Genomic DNA, 18,228 nt, shown 5'->3' with positions numbered 1-18,228 from the left:
CTTGGAGGTTGCTGATTCATAGGGTCGCCATAAGTCGTAATCGACTTGAAGGCATATAACAACAACAGACTTGTCCAATCATAAACAGACTTTGGTAAGGAAACATGGAAAGAATTAAAATATGTTATGAAATACTTAATACTGTACTGCTAAGATATCTTTAAGGGGATATTTTGGAAGGAGATTTCAGAGTTCATTAATTTGCTTATTGATCTCTGCCAGGATCAGCACTGAAGCCTTCCCTAACCTGATGGTGCCTTCCAGAGTTTTATACTACAGTTTCCATCAGCCCCATCCAGGATGACTGAGCTGGCTGAAGCTGATAAGAGCTACAGTCTGGAGGGCATCAGGTTGGGGAAGACTGTTTTATTGCTTCATCATGGAAATAATCATAATCACCACCTATGTGTAACCGCTATAAAAGAATTTGGACTAATGCAATTATGACAAGCTTGCCTATTATAAATGTGCTAAAGAAGGAACATCAGTTGCTATGTTTGTACAAAGATGGATTTTATTTATATCACACTGGCACACAGTTCAGTGATAATGTTCACCTGTGTATTTCATTTTTCATTTACCTGATATTGTTACATTTGCATTAAATCAACAAACAAACGCCATGCTATATCAGACCAATGATCCATTTAGACCAGCATCTTTTTACCAACAGGATCAGCCAGATATGAAGGACATCTCCTCTGAACCATGAGGTTCAATTTAAGTATCGTAACTAATAGGCATTACTAGATTGGCATTTTATACATTTGCCCAGTCCTATTTAAAAGCCATCAAAATCTGGAGCTATCAGCACATTTTGTGGTACTGAACTTTATTAGTTCATTATGTCTATGTGAAGAAGTGCTTTCTTTCATTGGCTGATGCTGAGTTCTAATAGCATGAGGGGAAGAAAAATTTCGGTTCCTCTGCATTATGCATTAAGCTTCTATCATGCCCTTCTTCATGGGCCCTTTTCTCTTAACTAAAATGCTGCAAATGCTTTAGACTTCCCTCAGAGGGAGCATGGTGCAATCCCTTGATCATTGGTTTGTCTCCTTAGAACCTGTTTTAAATACTGTGCCTATGACAGTTGAAGTCCAGGTGAGGATCACCAACATGGAGTACAAGGATCAGCTCCAAAACAAAAGCTCAGAAGAATATAAGACCTTGGAAAGCACCTTTAAGAATAAGGTAACAATGAGTTATTGGATCACCGTCCAGCATTCCCCTCTTTGGTTATACAGAGTTTTCTGTCTGTCTGTTTACCCTCTCCATCTAAATGGCTTCAGCCTGGTTTATGAAGACATTCTGTGTGTTTTTCCCCACTATGTAGATGAACAGTGTTTATGAAAACGTCCCCAGATATCGTGATGTGGCGATCCTGAGCCTTCGGTGGGTGTCTGAGACAGAGACCAGCTTGTGATGCCACATAATTCCCCAATGGCCTATTCATGTCTCAAAGATGGGGATAGTGATCCAAGCAGTGAATGAATCCTGGGGTAGAAACACACTTACTGTTTTGCCAGTTCTAGTGCATCTCTACCACTCATCTGAAAACTGGGGCATATGACACTACTCAAATCCCACCCCTTTTCCCTGTAAAACCTGGTGGGAGCCACTTGGTGTGATTTCCCCCCCCCCAAGAGATTTTGCAACTGATTGGCAGATAAACCTGTTCCCCCTCCATGTGTGGCTAATGAAAATGCTTTGATCTGGCAGCTAGTGTGTTTACAGCCCTGGTTCCCTGTTGTAAGCTTACCAAAGCAAGCCCCAAAGGTCTGCTTCAGAGCGGTTGTGATTCTCATATTCTCCCTTGTTCTGGAGTCTAAAGTTCATCTATGGACTAAGGAATAGCCCATTTTCTGAAAGCATTTTTTGAAATAGATCAGTCCAGATTCCAGCTCAAGAATATTTCCATAAGTAGACAGAGCTTGTGCATTTTATACATTCATACTGACAAACCAGAACGGGCTTTCCAAGAGAACACAATTTAGCCTGCACTGGTCATCTATAAGAAACACCTGTGTTCCCAGTTTCTGCTTTCTCCTTATCAACAACCTCCTCCCCGCCATGTGATTTTTAACAACAAAATGGTGGCTCAGCAACTGAGTTATTGTGCTGCCTTCATTGTTGTGTTAGGAATGGCAGCATCATTGTGGACCACGAAGTCATCATTGAAGCTATGATAAACAATAACGTGAACAACATTGAAGCAGTTGTCCAGAACTTGACAGAGACAGTGCGGGAGCAACTGGTTATCATGAATTCCACCATGAACAACTGTACAGACAACTCAAGTAAGTTCTGGACAAAAGTGCGCCAGTTCAGTGTTATAATTCAGTGTTATCATGTCCTGTTTAGAGAAGGGTACACAAAAAGTTCTACTGCTAAGAATCCCTGCAGAAAACAGGAGCCAGTATCCAAAGGGGGGAGTCATGTTGGTCTGTTGCAGCAAAAACATAAAAGGCTTTTGGTTCCTTAAATAAATTTTATTATGGCATAAGCTTTCATGGACTACCTTCTGCTTCATCTAATGCTTCAGGGAGCCAGTAGGATTTGTGTGCCTGATTACCTCTGACTCCATCTACTTATTTCTAACAAGAACTTCTTTCAGTGTGATCCACAATCTCTGCACTATCCTTAGAGAGATACTAGATGGAGAGTCACATATCTTCCAGATGGGTGTTTTATAATTATTATGAGATGGGGATCATCACACATTCACATTTTTCACAGCACACAAACATCTTTGCCATCAAAATTCCCCTGCCTCCATTTAATCCGGATTTATCCATTCCAGGAAAAACCCAATAAGTTAAAAAAAACTGTTACCAATGACCTGTTTGCAATATCTGAACATCTTGTTTACATTATTGACTTTCCGTCTGGAAGCACCCTCAGTGAATTTCAGAGCTGTTTTAATCTATTGCAGCTGTTGCAACCATACATTTAAAGCAATACACATTTAAAGCACATGACGTCCCCCAAAGAATTCTGGGAACTGTGGGAACTGTGATTTTCCCTTCACAAAACTCCAAATTCCCAGCACCCTTAACAAACTACAGTTCCCATGACATACATCACAAAACAAATTTGTACTGAAATAAGACAATCATTAGTCTGTTCTGAAGTTCAGGATGACATTAAGCCATATGCTTTCTCACGTTAAACTAAAGTGAATGTTTGCAATTCAAAATAGTACAGTATAATTAATATATCTTTAAAAAAAACTTCTTTTGTGGGGCCATCAGGACCAGTTAAACGCTGGCATTTTGAAGGGTGCAGAAAAATATATAAAAAGGGAAATATCAGTAAAATCATTCAATGCAACAACTCTTTCTTTTTCCAGCAATTTGCTTTTCAGCTCCAACTAACCCTATTCTGAACACAACCACACATTTTTCAGCTGAAGGTGAGTCCCAGACTTGGGTGGGAAGGGAGGTAGGGAGGGACTGTTCAGGGTGTAGCTGTTCAGGGGTTCAGGGGCTCTTAAACCCTTTATTTGTTTGGGAAACAGGTCCCAGCAGGGCCCCAATGTCTCCAGTGTCCTATGAGCCAATCAACATGAAAGGGGAGTGTGTTAGCCACTGAGAAGACTCTTCTAAATCACTATTCAAACCTTGCCAGATTATAATGAGAGCAAAAACAGCCAGCCATTTACTGTCTGGAAATGTCCTGAATGGTGACTCAAGGGGAGTTGGTGGTCTGCCTGCCTCGGCTACGTCACGGTGTGCTCAGCATAGCCAGCCCTCCTTGCTTCCCTTTCATGGTGGGATGGTTTGCCACACCATGTTTCTGGACCCTGCAGAGTCCAAGCAGCCTGGGCACTGAGAGAGCTGTCACATGGAACCCTGGTGGCTGTATGATTAGTGGCCACCATCTGTGTTTAACTAAAATGTCTGGGCAGCTCTTATTTGGGGGACCAGATTACATTTTGGTGCTTCCAGTGGGGTGGTTGTTGAAGCCCATGGCTGGCTTCAGTTGGTTGTCCTGCATCTACTCGTCCACATTACACTGGATGGTCATTTCTTTTTCTTTCCCAGAATTTTGCAGAAAAATAATTAATCCTAAATATGTAGATTACTATTACCCCAATACGACAACAGGCACCCTGCGCTGTATCTCCAACTGCACCAAGGACACCTTAAGCTCCATAAACTGCAACCATGGAGTGTGTCGCATCTCTGAAAGAGGTCCCCAGTGCAAGTAAGTGAACAAAGGGGGGAGGGTAGCAGCAGAAGAGTACCTAGGCTCCTTAATGCATCCCTCACTTAAAGCTTGAAACTACCATTTCAATTGTATTATTTGTTTGTTTAAAACATTTGGATGATGCCTTTCTGTGCCAAATGCAGTACCCAACATAGCTTGTGTCTGAGCAATCAATAACACAATAAAACAACCACTTAAGGCATTAAATACAAAAACAAACAAGAGTCTCCAGATAATATTCAAGGAAGCAGCAGGGAGTCAGGCAAAGAGTAGATCTAAATCTTTTGACAAAGTGCCCCATGATATTCTGATTAGCAAGCTAGCTGAATGTGGGCTAGATGGAACAACTATCAAGTGGATCCACAGTTGACTACAAAATTGTACTCAAAGAGTACTTATCAATGGTTCCTTCTCAAGCTGGGGGGAGGTAATGAACGGGGTACCACAGGGCTCAGTCCTGGCCCAGTGCTCTTCAACATTTTTATTAATGACTTGGATAAGGAGGTGCAGGGAATGCTTATCAAATTTGCAGATGATACAAAATTGGGAGGAATAGCTAATATCTTGGAAGACAGAAAAAAAATTCAAAGGGATCTTGATAGGCCGGAACATTGGGCTGAAAACAACAGAATGAAATTTAACAGGGATAAGTGCAACATTCTACACCTAGGAAAAAGAAACCAAATGCAGAATTATAAGATGGGGAATACTTGGCTCAGCAATACTACATGCACGAAGGATCTTGGGATTGTTGTTGAACACAAGCTGAATATGAGCCAAGAGCGTGATGTGGCTGCATAAAAGGCAAATGTTGTTTTAGGCTGCATTAGCAGAAGTATAGTTTCCAAATAGCGTGAAGTATTGGTTCCCCTCTATTTGGCACTGGTTAGGCCTCATCTAGAGTATTTCTGAAAACAGGGACACACACCTCCTAGTTAAACTCCGCCCCTTTTTATTGTAAAACCTGGTTGGAACAACTTAAGTGTGTTGTTGTTTTTAAAAAGTCACTTTAAAGAAATTTTGCAACTGATTGGCAGATCAACCCATTTTCCCTCCAGGTGTGGCCAATGGAAGCATTTTGCTGTAGGCGACTGGTGTGCTCACAGCCTAAAGCTGTGTACATATTACCATTTATTCTGGCTCCAATGTGGTCCCACAGCTGGTTTCTTAATCCTTGTACATGTTACCAAGGAGTCAAAGCTATCCTGTAGTTTTCTTGTGAAATACTATGGTTTAGTGCATTTTCCTCTAAGTTAGCTTTGATTAGATTTGAAAACTAGCATTATTTAATTTCAAGTGAAACTCAGGTATGTACCTTTCGGCTGTGTGTGCACATTACTGGCTTAAAACTCGGAGGTGGTCTTTTTGTCCTCCTGTATTTCAATTTGAATTTGCACAGAGTTGCCTCATTGGGGGAGGGGGGAGGGGGGAACCAACCAGGCAATAATATGCATTGGGTGAAGACATCCCAGACCCCTCTCAGCCCCTGGTGTGGACAGACAGCGGGCAGAGTGAAGGTACAGCAAAGCGCAGTGATGTGTACAATGCTGTGCAAGTTTGAATTGAAACAAGGGCTGTGGGCGCACTGTTTGCCTACAACAAAGCATTTCCGTTGGCTATACCTGGGGGGCAATGGGTTGGTCTGCCAATCATTTGCAAAATCTGACTGAAGCTGAATTTTTATTTAAAAAACATGCACTCAAGCCGATCCTGCCGTGTTTTATAGTAAACAGGGCGGAGTCTGACTAGTGTTGTGTGGTCCCATTTTCAGAAAAGAGAGGTAGAGATGCACTGGAACTAGCACAACAGTAAGTGCATCTCTACCCTAGAAATGTGAAAGTACGGGGGGGAAATTGGAAGAATTAGGAAAAATGTTTTTCCCACACACACACATTTTTCACGGGAAAAAGAGAGATTTCTCCAAAAAGATTTTCTGGGTTTTTTCCCCAGGCCTTCACATCTCTAATTGAAATGCAGCTAAAAAAAACCCTTACCTCGCTGCGTCCTAAGCCAGTAATGTGTACAAAGCCTAAAGTGCAAAGAAGTTCGTGGCTGCATGAGGGGTGTATGGCATGGTGTTGGAAGGGGGAGTGCTCTCCTAAACGACTACTACATTATTTCCCATAGCTGCGATGATATAGAGACATTTTGGTACGTGGACAATCACTGCCAGACACGCTTCCAGAAGGGCTATGTTGGCTTTGGTCTTGCGCTGGCTGTCCTCTTGGTGGCCAGTGCCATCCTGGCCATCTTCCTCATCAGGGCCAAACGGAGGAAGTCTGGAGCTAGGTAAGAAGCACTGTAAGTCCAAGGGTAAGATGGAAGCTGGAGGATAACCTAAATTTCTTAACCTTTGGGACTAACCTAATGAGATGGTGATTTCCTGGGATCTTTTAGAGGGACATGTGTGTATAGGGTGATAAGAGGGCTGTTTTCAACATTCCTTAAGAGATGAGGAGAGGCTTGTGGTTCTCACAGAATCAAAGAATTGGTCTCCTGAGACGTGGCAAAGAGGGGCAGCCCATACTGGGGAACGGAGGAATCCCTCTGTTGGACTTTTTGGGTCCTGGTAATGACCCTTGTGTGTTGTTCTTGCAGCTGGTCTGATGATGCTGAGCTCTGGTATGGGGAGGATGAGGAAGAGTGGCATCCCTCAAAGGGTCTGAGCTTCAGGAATGAAGGAACAACCTCCAGGGACGGTAAGGACACATTACATCATAAACAAGGTAGAATGCGTGCATGGGGCACATGGCATGGCAGCAGGAAACCTTGCCGACCATGGACCAGGGCTCGCAGCTCTTCAGATCTTAGGTACCTCTTTATAGTGCCCGGCTTCAGCACTGGGATATCATTATAAAAGGGCAGTGAATCTAGAACCTGTGCAGAATGCCTCTGCTTCTCACAGAGTAACCGCAACGAGCCTCAGCCCCGGCAGACCAGAACCGTGCAACAAACGGTGTGTGTTACTTTCTATGGAATACCTCAGTGGTAGGGTCAAGGACCAAGCTGGAAAGTTTTGCATAGTGATCAGCCTGAACATTCTTGCTCCATCATCCTCTCCTATTGGAACATTTAAGTGGTCTCTGCTGCCCATTGCCCTGTTCAGCTCCTAATTCTGCTTTTTCTTCAGGATTTGTAAATTGATGTGCCCTCAGCCAATGAAAAACAAGGCTGCTCTCTACAGTACTTATTCTCTCTCTTTCTCTGTGTGTGTGTTTGTAGTTTCTCCCATCCATCCCATCCTTGCTCTTAGCAACGGTCCTGCGTTTTCTTTGTTGACAAGCTGCTCTTGAAGTACAAGGGAGTCTCAGTACTCTGCTGCAATGAAAGGAGCTGCTTTTCAGAAGGAGGAAGCCCCCGTGCCTGTGTGTGCCCCTAAGCGAGGCTTTGCACTGGACAAAATGGGCTCTCTGTTTAGGGATGGTGTTCGCTGCATGGTGCTAATCCTCATGCATTTTGGTAGTCCGTTGTTTCTTTACCGGTCCGTCCTTATTTTGTTTCCGCTTTCTCTGGTGCTTGCCGATTTGATCTCCTGTGCATGTTTTTGGGTGATTCGATCCACAGGTTTGTTTTCTTTCCAGGTTGCAAAAATTACGTAATTGTTTTCGTAGATACTTACGTAAATAATAGCATTCCATGTAGGTTCTTGGCGGTGGAGAAAAACATTGAGTAATTTTTAGGTCACTTAGGTGAATGATCTCAGCGTTCCACGTGGTTTTTTGGCGGTGGGAAAACATTGTGTAATTTTTAGGTAGCTGCCATGAATGAATGATCAGATCATAGTGTTCCACGTGGTTTTTTGCATTTTTTCAGTCACATAGTGACACACTCACACACATTAAGCACAGAGGGAGTGAGAGACAGCCATTGGTTAGCTCAGGACAGCAGGAACGAAACAGGGGTGGGGCAGGGCGAGGTGGGTAGCATGGGTCAGTCTCATGATCGTAATGTTTCCCACGCAAGAGATTCAGAATGCTCTGAAATATCTTGTTTGAAAAACATGACATTGCAGGTTGATTTCACAATTAACATTAAAGACATATATAGCCAATTTTTTGTATTATATTGTGATGTAACACTTCAGGTTGCTGGAATACCAGAGATGAGATGCCGACACGAGGTTTGCTTACAAAGAGTTAAAATTTATTGAGTTTACTTACAAAGCACACAGCAGGTGCCTCTCAATAAAAGTGGATCAGTGACACCGCCCTGCAGAAGCGGGTGTCGGACTGAACACTCATACCGGGCACAAGGGACACTTTTATAGCATACATGTTTACCAACTCAATGATGAGGTTACATGAATGATTGATTACTGCAAAGCATTAAATCATCGCATCTTCAGCATATTATTCTATTGATCTTTGATTTAATAAGACAACTTCAAATAGGCACTACTTGCTAGAAAAAGCTACATCATCTTGATACAGGTAACTGAAGCATCCTGGCACCTTCTCTTGGCAAGCTGTGCGCTTACCTTACGCTTATCTCAAAATGTGCTAGAAAAACAACTGATAAGACACTTGCACTTCTTACATTGACCGTACTCTGACCCATCCCTTGGCCAGGAACACTTGCCAGCTAAAATACCTAAGAAATGCTGGGCCCCTGAAGAGGATACGGACTTTCAGGTTAAGAGCAAATATACTTTCTACATTGGCCTTTTGCTATACATTATATTTGCCTATACACAGCCTACATGTGATAATAATGATTTTTTTTCATAACATGTAATGGACAAATGGAAATTCTGTGGTTGACACAGCATCTTAATTACAAAAAAGATACGTAAAATAGTGTGAGGATTTTTAAAAAAAATTCTTGCCGATTGCAGACGCGGCCGCAAAATCCATGCCGATTACAGCCGCAGACTGCCACAAGAGATCAGTGCTGCTGTGAAGGGATAGCGAACTAGCAAATTCAGTTGGGATCCGGTACCAGGTTCAATTTTGTCGGATATTCTCCCCCATCTCTATCTCTGTTATGGCCAAAAATTCATTCTGACTCTTTTGGGGTCTCTTTCTTTCTCAGGAAGCCAAGACAGAAGCAAGACTTTCCAGCTTTCCCTTGACTCAGTTGACACCTCATTACAGGTATGTACGGCCAGCTCCAATGCAGAGTTTCTTGCTTATCCTCTGGGATCAGCAGCTGATGCTGATCTGGTAAACTAAGGAAGACGGTGTACAGAGATCTGTGAGGAAACACATGGGAGGAGCTTATCTGGTGCTGGAGGTGCCAGGATGAGTTTCCCAGCTTCATGAGACTTTCAGAGGTTTTCGTTGTTGTTGCTGTTATGTGCCTTCAAGTCGATTACGACTTATGGCGACCCTATGAATCAGTGACCTCCAAGAGCATCTGTTATAAACCACCCTGTTCAGATCTTGTAAGTTCAGGTCTGTGGCTTCCTTTATGGAATCAATCCATCTCTTGTTTGGCCTTCCTTTTTTCTACTCCCTTCTGTTTTTCCCAGCATTGTTATCTTTTCTAATGAATCATGTCTTCTCATTATGTGTCCAAAGTATGATAACCTCAGTTTCATCATTTTAGCTTCTAGTGATAGTTCTGGTTTAATTTGTTCTAATACCCAATTATTTGTCTTTTTCGCAGTCCATGGTATGTGCAAAGCTCTCCTCCAACACCACATTTCAAATGAGTTTATTTTTCCCTTACCCACTTTTTTCATTGTCCAACCTTCACATCCATACATAGAGATTGAGAATACCATGGTCTGAATGATCCTGACTTTAGTGTTCAGGGATACATCTTTGCATTTGAGGACCTTTTCTAGTTCTCTCACAGCTGCCCTCCCCAGTCCTAGCCTTCTTCTGATTTCTTGACTATTGTCTCCATTTTAGTTAATGACTGTGCCAAGGTATTGATAATCCTTGACAAGTTCAATGTCCTTACTGTCAACTTTAAAGTTATATAAATCTTCTGTTGTCATTACTTTAGTCTTCTTGACATTCAGCTGTAGTCCTATTTTTGGGCTTTCCTCTTTAACTTTCATCACCATTCATTTTAAATCTTTACTGGTTTCTGCTAGTAGTACGGTATCATCTGCATATCTTAAATTATTTATATTTCTCCCTCCAGTTTTCACATCTCCTTCATCTTGGTCCAATCCCGCTTTCCATATGATATGTTCTGCATATAGATTAAATAAATAGGGTGATAAAATACACCCCTGTCTCACACCCTTTCCGATGGGGAACCAATCGGTTTCTCCATATTCTGTCCTTACAGTAGCCTCTTCTGCAGAATATAGGTTGTGCATCAGGACAATCAGATGCTGTGACACCCCCATTTCTTTTAAAGCATTCCATAATTTTTCATGATCTACACAAAGGCTTTGCTGTAATCTCTAAAGCACAGGGTGATTTTCTTCTGAAATTCCTTGCTCCGTTCCATTATCCAACGTATGTTTGCGATATGATCTCTGGTGCCTCTTCCCTTTCTGAATCCAGCTTGGACATCTGGCATTTCTCGCTCCATATATGGTAAGAGCCTTTGTTGTACACTCTTGAGCATTACTTTACTGGCATGGGATATTAAGGCAATAGTTCGATAATTACTGCATTCCCTGGGATCTCCTTTCTTTGGAATTGGGATGTATATTGAATGCTTCCAGTCTGTGGGCCATTGTTTAGTTTTCCATATTTCTTGACAGATTTTTGTCAAAATTTGGACAGATTCACAGTAGCTTGTAGCAACTCTATTGGTATGCCATCTGTTCCCGGTGATCTGTTTCTTCCAAGTATTTTAAGAGCATCTTTCACCTCACATTCACCGCCCAGAGAGCTATTGCTAGTCGGGCGGTATATAAATTTAATAAATAATAATAATAAATAATAAAATAATAATTCTAAAATTTCTGGTTCTTCATCATACGGTTCCTCCGTGAATGAATCTGTCATCCTGGCATCTCTTTTATAGAGTTCTTTGTTGTATTGCTTCCATCTTCCTTTTATTTCATCTCGGTCAGTCAGTGTGTTCCCCTGTTGATTATTCAACATCCCTACTCTTCATTTAAATTTCCCTTTAATTTCTCTAATCTTTTGGAATAGGGCTCTTGTTCTACACTTTTTGTTGTCTTCTATTTCTATACAATAACTATTGTAATAGTTCTCTTTGTCCCTACATACTAGTCACTGTATTGTTGCATTTAGGGTTCTGACCGTGTTTCTATCTCCTTTTGCTTTTGCTTTCCTTCTCTTTTTAACCCTTTTAAGTTTCTTCAGTCATCCATTGAGGTCTTTCTCCCTTTTTAAGTAGTCTCTGACTTCACTCCATAGTTCTTCTGGTTCTCTGTCAACTAAGTTTAAAGCCTCAAATCTGTTCCTTATTTGATCTTTATATTCTTCTGGGATGTCATTTAAATTGTATTTTGGCATTATGATTGCTTTGATGTTCTTCTTTAGCTTTACTCTGATTTTCGATACGACCAGTTCATGATCTGTACCGCAGTCTGCTCCTAGTCTTGTTTTCGCAGAAAGTATGGAACTTCTCCATCTTCTGCTACCAATTATATAATCAATTTGATTCCTATATTGACCATTTGGTGATGTCCACGTGTACAGTCGTCTTTTCAGTTGCTCGAAAAATGTGTTCGCAAGAAACAAATTATTGGCTTCACAGTATTCAATAAGTCTTCTCCTGCTTCATTTCTGTCTCCTAAGCCCCATTTCCCCACAATTCCTAGTTCTTCTCTGTTCCCTACTTTTGCATTCCAGTCTCCCATGATTATCAGCACATCTTGTTTTGGTGTGTGATCAATTTCTACCTGTACTTCTGTGTAAAATCTCTCCTTCTTCTTCTGCATTTGCTGTTGGAGCATATGGTTATGGTTATGTTAATAGGTTTCCCATTTAATCTCATTGATATCACTCATTCAGACCTTGCGTTGTAACTCCTAATTGCTTTTGCTACATCACTTCTCACTATTAAACAGCCCTGTTTCTTCTTAATTTCTCATTTCCTGCATAAAATATTTTGTAGTTGCCTGATTGGAAATGTCCCATTCCCGTCCATTTTAGTTTGCTCACACAAAGTACTGTAATGTTGATGCGTTCCATTTCTTGCTTGACAATTTCTAACTTTTTCTGGTTCATGCTTCTCACATTCCATGTTCCTATTGTGTGCATCATACAACTCCGGACTCTCCTTTCGCACCTGTGCACATCAGCCTCTGGGCTTCCTTTCAGCTTTGACCCAGCTGCGTCATTAGTCACAGCGCTACCTGTACTTGTCCTTTGTTCTTTCCCAGTAGCTCGGTGAGTGCCTTCTGATCTTCCAGCACTATCTCGTGTTGCATTTTGGATACTCTGTTCATAGGGTTTTCGTGGTAAGAGGTATTCAGAGGTGGTTTGCCATTGCCTTCCTCTGAGTTTGGATGCATCTTAGTCTGGTGTCTCAGCTTTGACCATTCCGCCATGGGTGCCCCTGCTAGGAGTCTAGCCTCTTGGTCTAGACTCCTGACAGCATCGCTCTCAGCTTCTTCAACACTCTCAAACGCCCTCACCACGTTAAAGTGTGCATCCTAAAAGGGGGTTGTTGCTAGGGGAGTCATATAGTTGATGAGCAGTAAAACTCTTTAATTCTATCTGATATAAGGCCCAGGTCTCTTGTAGCATCAAAATATCAAATTTAGGTAGTCATCTCTGTTCTTTGAATTCCATCCAGCAATATTCCATTCCTCCTCACCACGTTAAGGTGTGCATCCTAGTGGTGTTCAGAGGTAAATTCAGCAAAGGTTTTGGCAGCCTCAGGCTGCTGGGAACCAGCTCTGAGCATTCTGTCTCTGCACACATTTCCCTGTCCTCCTTTTTTTTGAAGAGCACAACGCACACCAGGTTTTTTTAGCCTAAGCATGAGCATTATTATTTTTATTCTTTAATGCTTGATCTTAGAAAATTTCCTGAGAATCAGCCTTGGGCACTAGTCTTCCAAAGCCCCTGGAGGGTGTTCCTTCCTCTTGATTAAGATACGGCATTCAGAAAGATTTCCCCAAACAAAACAGAAGAAGCTAAGCAGAGGAAAATATAACTGAAACAGCTCCAGCAATATAAACTGGATAGAGACAAGTGGGAGTTGCAGCAAAATGTTGCCGTGTGTTATCACTCCCTAACAGGAGTGTGCCTATGTAGGATTCCAGCCATGCCTTCCTCCAGATAGCATAGTTGGCCAGTGGGGTGCCCTCCACGTGTTGTGGGACTTCAGCTCCCATCATCCCTGACCATTGACCATGCAAACTCGGGCTGATGGGAGTCTACCAACATCTGGAGAGCCCCACATTGGCTACATATAAGCGGAAAGGGGATCAAGCAGACCAGTTACCTCCCACCTTCCGTTTTCTTGTCCAACTGACATTCAACATTTTGAGGCTCCTAGAGGCCACTGAGCATGTTCTGTCCTCTTTGGGTTGTTGTTTTATTGGGGGGGTTCCCCCTTTTGGTGTTTGATTTAAATTATCTTTCTGCAAAAATTAGGGTTCATCCAAGCCTGCTGATTTCTTTCTCTTGTTCTCAGTTGCTCCATTTTGGATCCAGTCATGTTGGCACTCATCCAGCTGAGTTTGCTATTGGAGGAGGAAAGTGGGATCTGCAACAAAATGTTGTAGTGCAGCCTCACCTCATAGAAGAAGTGTACCTATTCAGGGTTCCAACCAGTCAGCCATGCCCTCCCCCAGGATATTATAAGCTGTGAGGGTGGGGTGGGGTGCTCAACAGGTCATTCCACTCTTCCTTCTCTTGCTTTCTGTTTTTCTTTTCCAAATGACACCCAGCATTCTGTGTCTGCTAAGCCTGCTCTATCCCCAATAGGTTTGGTTGTTTGGGGGAGGGGAGTTGCCTTTTTTTTTCTCACTGGCCTTATTTGGACTGCAATGCTGTCACTCACTCCACCTGAGTTTTCTATCAGACAGAGTGATGCCACTGTAGAACTTAGGTCCAAACAGTTCACCACTTCCTTATTTAACCAGCTGCATAAAAGATGATTAATCAACTATTTATTTATAAAAGTAGTTATATACCACCCTTTCAGAAAACATCTGGGCAATGAACAGCAGCATAAAAACATTTAAAACTATAAAAAGAACCCGTTGATACATTACTTTAATATGGCTCTATAACATTCCACCCAGATCCAAAGGGTAAAATTGGAATTGCTGGTTTCTTCTGGTTTCAAATGTACCCTGATTTTTTGTGGACCTCAGAGAGTATCTCACCCTTCTCTTTGCAGTTGCAATTCCAGAAACCAACTGTGACTACAGTTGATCCCAGTCCGGAAACCATCCTGAAAACGTCCTCCTGATGGCAGAAGGACATAAGGACCCTGATGTCAGGCTGAAAATCCACCAACAGGCAGGCTGGGCCATTGGATGATGGTGGTAGCGTTCATCTCAGCAGTCTTATTAGATTCTTCAGGATCTGTTTCTTGGAGGAAGCTTACTATTGGTCTCTTCACAAGAAAAATGGATTGTCAGCATGGGAACCAAATCAATAGCATTCAGGATTACCTACATGTAACTAGAGATAGGTGAATCTGTCCATTTCAATTTCTCACCATTTCCCATTTTTTCAATCTTAAATTCAGTCCTCCACATTTCCACATCAGTTTGCAATTTTAAAAAAAGTTTTCATGAAAATTCATCAGCGAATTTCTCCTACTACACACGTTTGTATGCAATTTTGCCTAATATTCACACTTTTCCAAAGCAGCTTTCCGTAATATAATGTCTTTTATGTGAACACACACACTTATATATACACACTTTCGTGTATGCATTTTTGTACACATCACTTGGCTGGAGAACTGCATTGCAAAATTCAGAGAAGTGCAAATTTTGAAGGATGGCTGTGTTATGGTCCATGTTATGTTTTGGAAAGTGCAAAGTAGGTAGGTTCACCTTTAAATGCAAACTGAATCAAATTTCTGCCCCATCCCCTACATGCAGCATACATATGTTGCCTCTTTTGCACTCTTTTCAACCTCCCCTCCTCAACCTTCTCAACTCCTTTTCTCAGCTCTCTTTCCTCCTAGTCTTGTGCAACATGTATGGCACAGGTCCTGCACACTTTTTGACCTTATTCAACTTAGGTTTATGTTTTGCTCTTTTTCACTCTAGCATTCTTCACTGCCTGTCTGCTGTTATTTCTCCCACTGTGCAGAAATCTCCTCTTCAATCTGATCTTCTTCCGGATCTGTACCTCTTTCCTTTTCTCAAACTTTGGCCAATGCTTTTATTTCTCTTCTTTCAAGTTTAGAAACTTGGGTTGCTTCCAGATGGCCTGTTTATTGAACATTCATCTTGATTTGATTGTGCAGAGATTGTACAACTTCCCATCAATCGATTGTCATCCCACATTTCTAGTGCATTCCCCATCACTTTCCTTCCTGCAAAAAAATCCAGTTTTAAGTGGGTTTGTTGTACAAGAGCACTTTAATAATAAAAACAATGAAAATACACAATCAATATAAAAACATAATAAAAACACAAAATAGCAACAAACATAAAGTAAGTCAGGGCAGCAGTATGGTTAACCTTTGCTGGTCATTGACCGAAATAAACTTATTTACATTTTTTAGTATGGTTAACCATTACATATACGATATATTTCAGAGATGTGGTGGGTGGATTAAAACAAGAAGCCAAAATGTTAGGAAAAGGAGTCTTTCACACCACATGCTCAGTTCTAAATACTGTTGCAGCAAGTTTTACAAGTTCCTCCAGTATTCCACTGGTGCAGGCACTCAGACATTCAAAGTATCTGTATGTTTCTTAGGTTTTATAAAAGCAGAGCTTTGCTTAACTCAAAATTTCTTCTCCCTTTGATCAACCACATCTACACAGGTTCCACCTCCATACTCAAAATGAAACTGGGCCTGGAAGTGTGCAACAACCGCACACATACCTTGCTAATTAGATTACCAATGCCAGGATGTCTGTCTTATCGACTACTCTCCCCCCCCCCCACCGGGCATCATGAAAGACCCAGTCCTGAGCTCAGAAAGAAAATAAATATCTGGTCCTCTTCAAAGTATAGATAAGGCTCTTGTTTTAATTGAAATAATAATTATAAATTCTTGCTCTTATCACTAATGGGAGTTAATTATCTTGCATATGCTGCTGTCGCTTCTATGGCTGTAACGGAGTGAGATAAGTGAAATGCAAATAGGGTAAAACAATACAAAAGGCAGTATCACTTTCCTAAATGTAATACCATACCAACCACAACAAGATTCCTATGAGTAAGGCAGAAAACTCAGCATCCCACAACCAGTCAGGATTCATAAGCAAAAACCCAAACTAAAAAAATCCTAGCAGCCAGTCAGCCAAGGTCACAGAAATCCCCATGCAGCACAACCTGACCTGGGGACTGCAGTTAATGCAGAATGCTGCAGCACAATTGCTGACATGAGTGAGATCCTATCAGCACATAATACCTCCACTCTGAAATCTGTGTTGGTTGCTGATTTGCTACCAGGCTAAGTTCAAGCTGTGCTTTCCATGTTATGGGTGCCACATAGTACTTGTTCTGCTCTTGTAAGAAATCAGTCCTGTAAAGTGGCAGCACCTACATTGTGGAACTCCTTGCCTATTGACATTAGGCAGACGCCTCTTTTCAGCACCTGCTAAAATCAGTTTTCTTGAGGCAAGCCTCTCCAGGCATGTGGAAGCTATTGTGTTTTTAAATCTGTTTTTAACTCATTGTTCATTTTATTATTTTGAATGTTTTTAAGTATTTGTCCTTAACGCTTTTGCCAATAATTTTATTGTTTTAATTCTTTCTGTAAACCGCTTTGAGATTTTTTACAATAAAGTGGTATATAAATGTTGTAAATAAAAATAAATAAATGTTGGAGTCACTGTGGCCCTTGAGTCTCTTCCCACTTTTAGGAACCAAGGAATCTGCCTTATACTGATTCAGGCCATTTCGTACCATGATTTCTTAAATGCAATACCATACCAACCACAATAAGATTCCTATGAGTAAGGCAGAAAACTAAGCATCTCACAACCAGTCAGGATTCCTAACCAAAAACCAAAAATAGGATAAATGAAGAAATATTTATATAAGCATGAATATCAAATATATTTATTTACACAAACTGTAAATATATTAATAATGCAATCCTACGTTTATTTATTCAGAAGCAAGTCCCAGTGTATTCAGTGGAGCTTACTCAAACAGGGACAGACATGCAACCTCAAGTGATAAGCAACTTCATTCACACAACCCAAAATTCCGAATCATGCCACTTTACGCTGTTTTGCAACTGTTTATACTTGTTTTTATGGTCATTGGATTTTAAATGGCTTTATTTCTTGTTGTGAGCTGCTTTGGTTTCTAACCCTACCTCACAGGGTTGTTGGAAAGACTCCATACATGCACACGCACACACTGCAGATGTATAAATACATACAGCCCATATAATAGTTTATTGTCAAACCAGTTGGTCATTGCAGAAAAATCAGTATTAGTTTAAAAAAAATCAGTATTACTTTCCTACAGAATAAAAACTGTAATAACTAAGTAAGCGCTGCCTACTTGGTTTAAAATAGGACTGGGGAAGGGGGGGACAGAAAGAGAACAAAAACACAATTCTTTTTTACATTCACTCCAAAGTCCCATTGATTTTGAGCACATTCATAACCATGTCTACTCAAAAGTAAGTCCTATTGAATTCAATGGGATTTACTCTGGGCATATGGGATTAGCATTGCTTTTACAAAAAGCAAGTATTGGGAAGGTTTTCAAAACGCTGCCCAAGATCTGACTCCTGCACACAAGAGGAAAAGAAACTGAAATGTATATACTTACCCAATTTATGAGATTTTCAGATAAATGGGGGGAAACCACCATTTTGTTTTCTAGACACTGCCTCAGGTCAATAAAACTGAAACAATCCTGGCTTCACTGATTGGCTGCAATCCTGAATGGGCAGCGTTAAAGCTACGAAGTGCTATAGTACTGTATGCAGTACTGTTTAAAGAAAGATTTAACAGTCGGGGGCAGCTGA

At 41.3% G+C, this 18,228-nt stretch overlaps 1 protein-coding gene across 1 annotated transcript; it reads left to right on the top strand.

Moving 5' to 3' along the window:
- The first annotated feature begins 1,333 nt into the window (after positions 1-1,333).
- On the top strand, positions 1,334-14,517 carry LOC133368044 (mucin-3A-like). The gene is made up of 8 exons (XM_061592127.1): positions 1,334-1,392; positions 2,140-2,297; positions 3,350-3,412; positions 4,044-4,206; positions 6,337-6,498; positions 6,808-6,908; positions 9,241-9,302; positions 14,446-14,517. Exons 1-8 carry the CDS (start codon positions 1,334-1,336, stop codon positions 14,515-14,517), a joined length of 840 nt encoding a protein of 279 aa, XP_061448111.1.
- The last annotated feature ends 3,711 nt before the right edge of the window (positions 14,518-18,228 follow it).

Source organism: Rhineura floridana, chromosome 11, assembly GCF_030035675.1.
Source record: "Rhineura floridana isolate rRhiFlo1 chromosome 11, rRhiFlo1.hap2, whole genome shotgun sequence".
Taxonomy (NCBI): Eukaryota; Metazoa; Chordata; class Lepidosauria; order Squamata; family Rhineuridae; genus Rhineura; species Rhineura floridana.
Note: the sequence above shows the minus strand (reverse complement) of the source record. Positions and strands in the feature narration are given on the sequence as shown.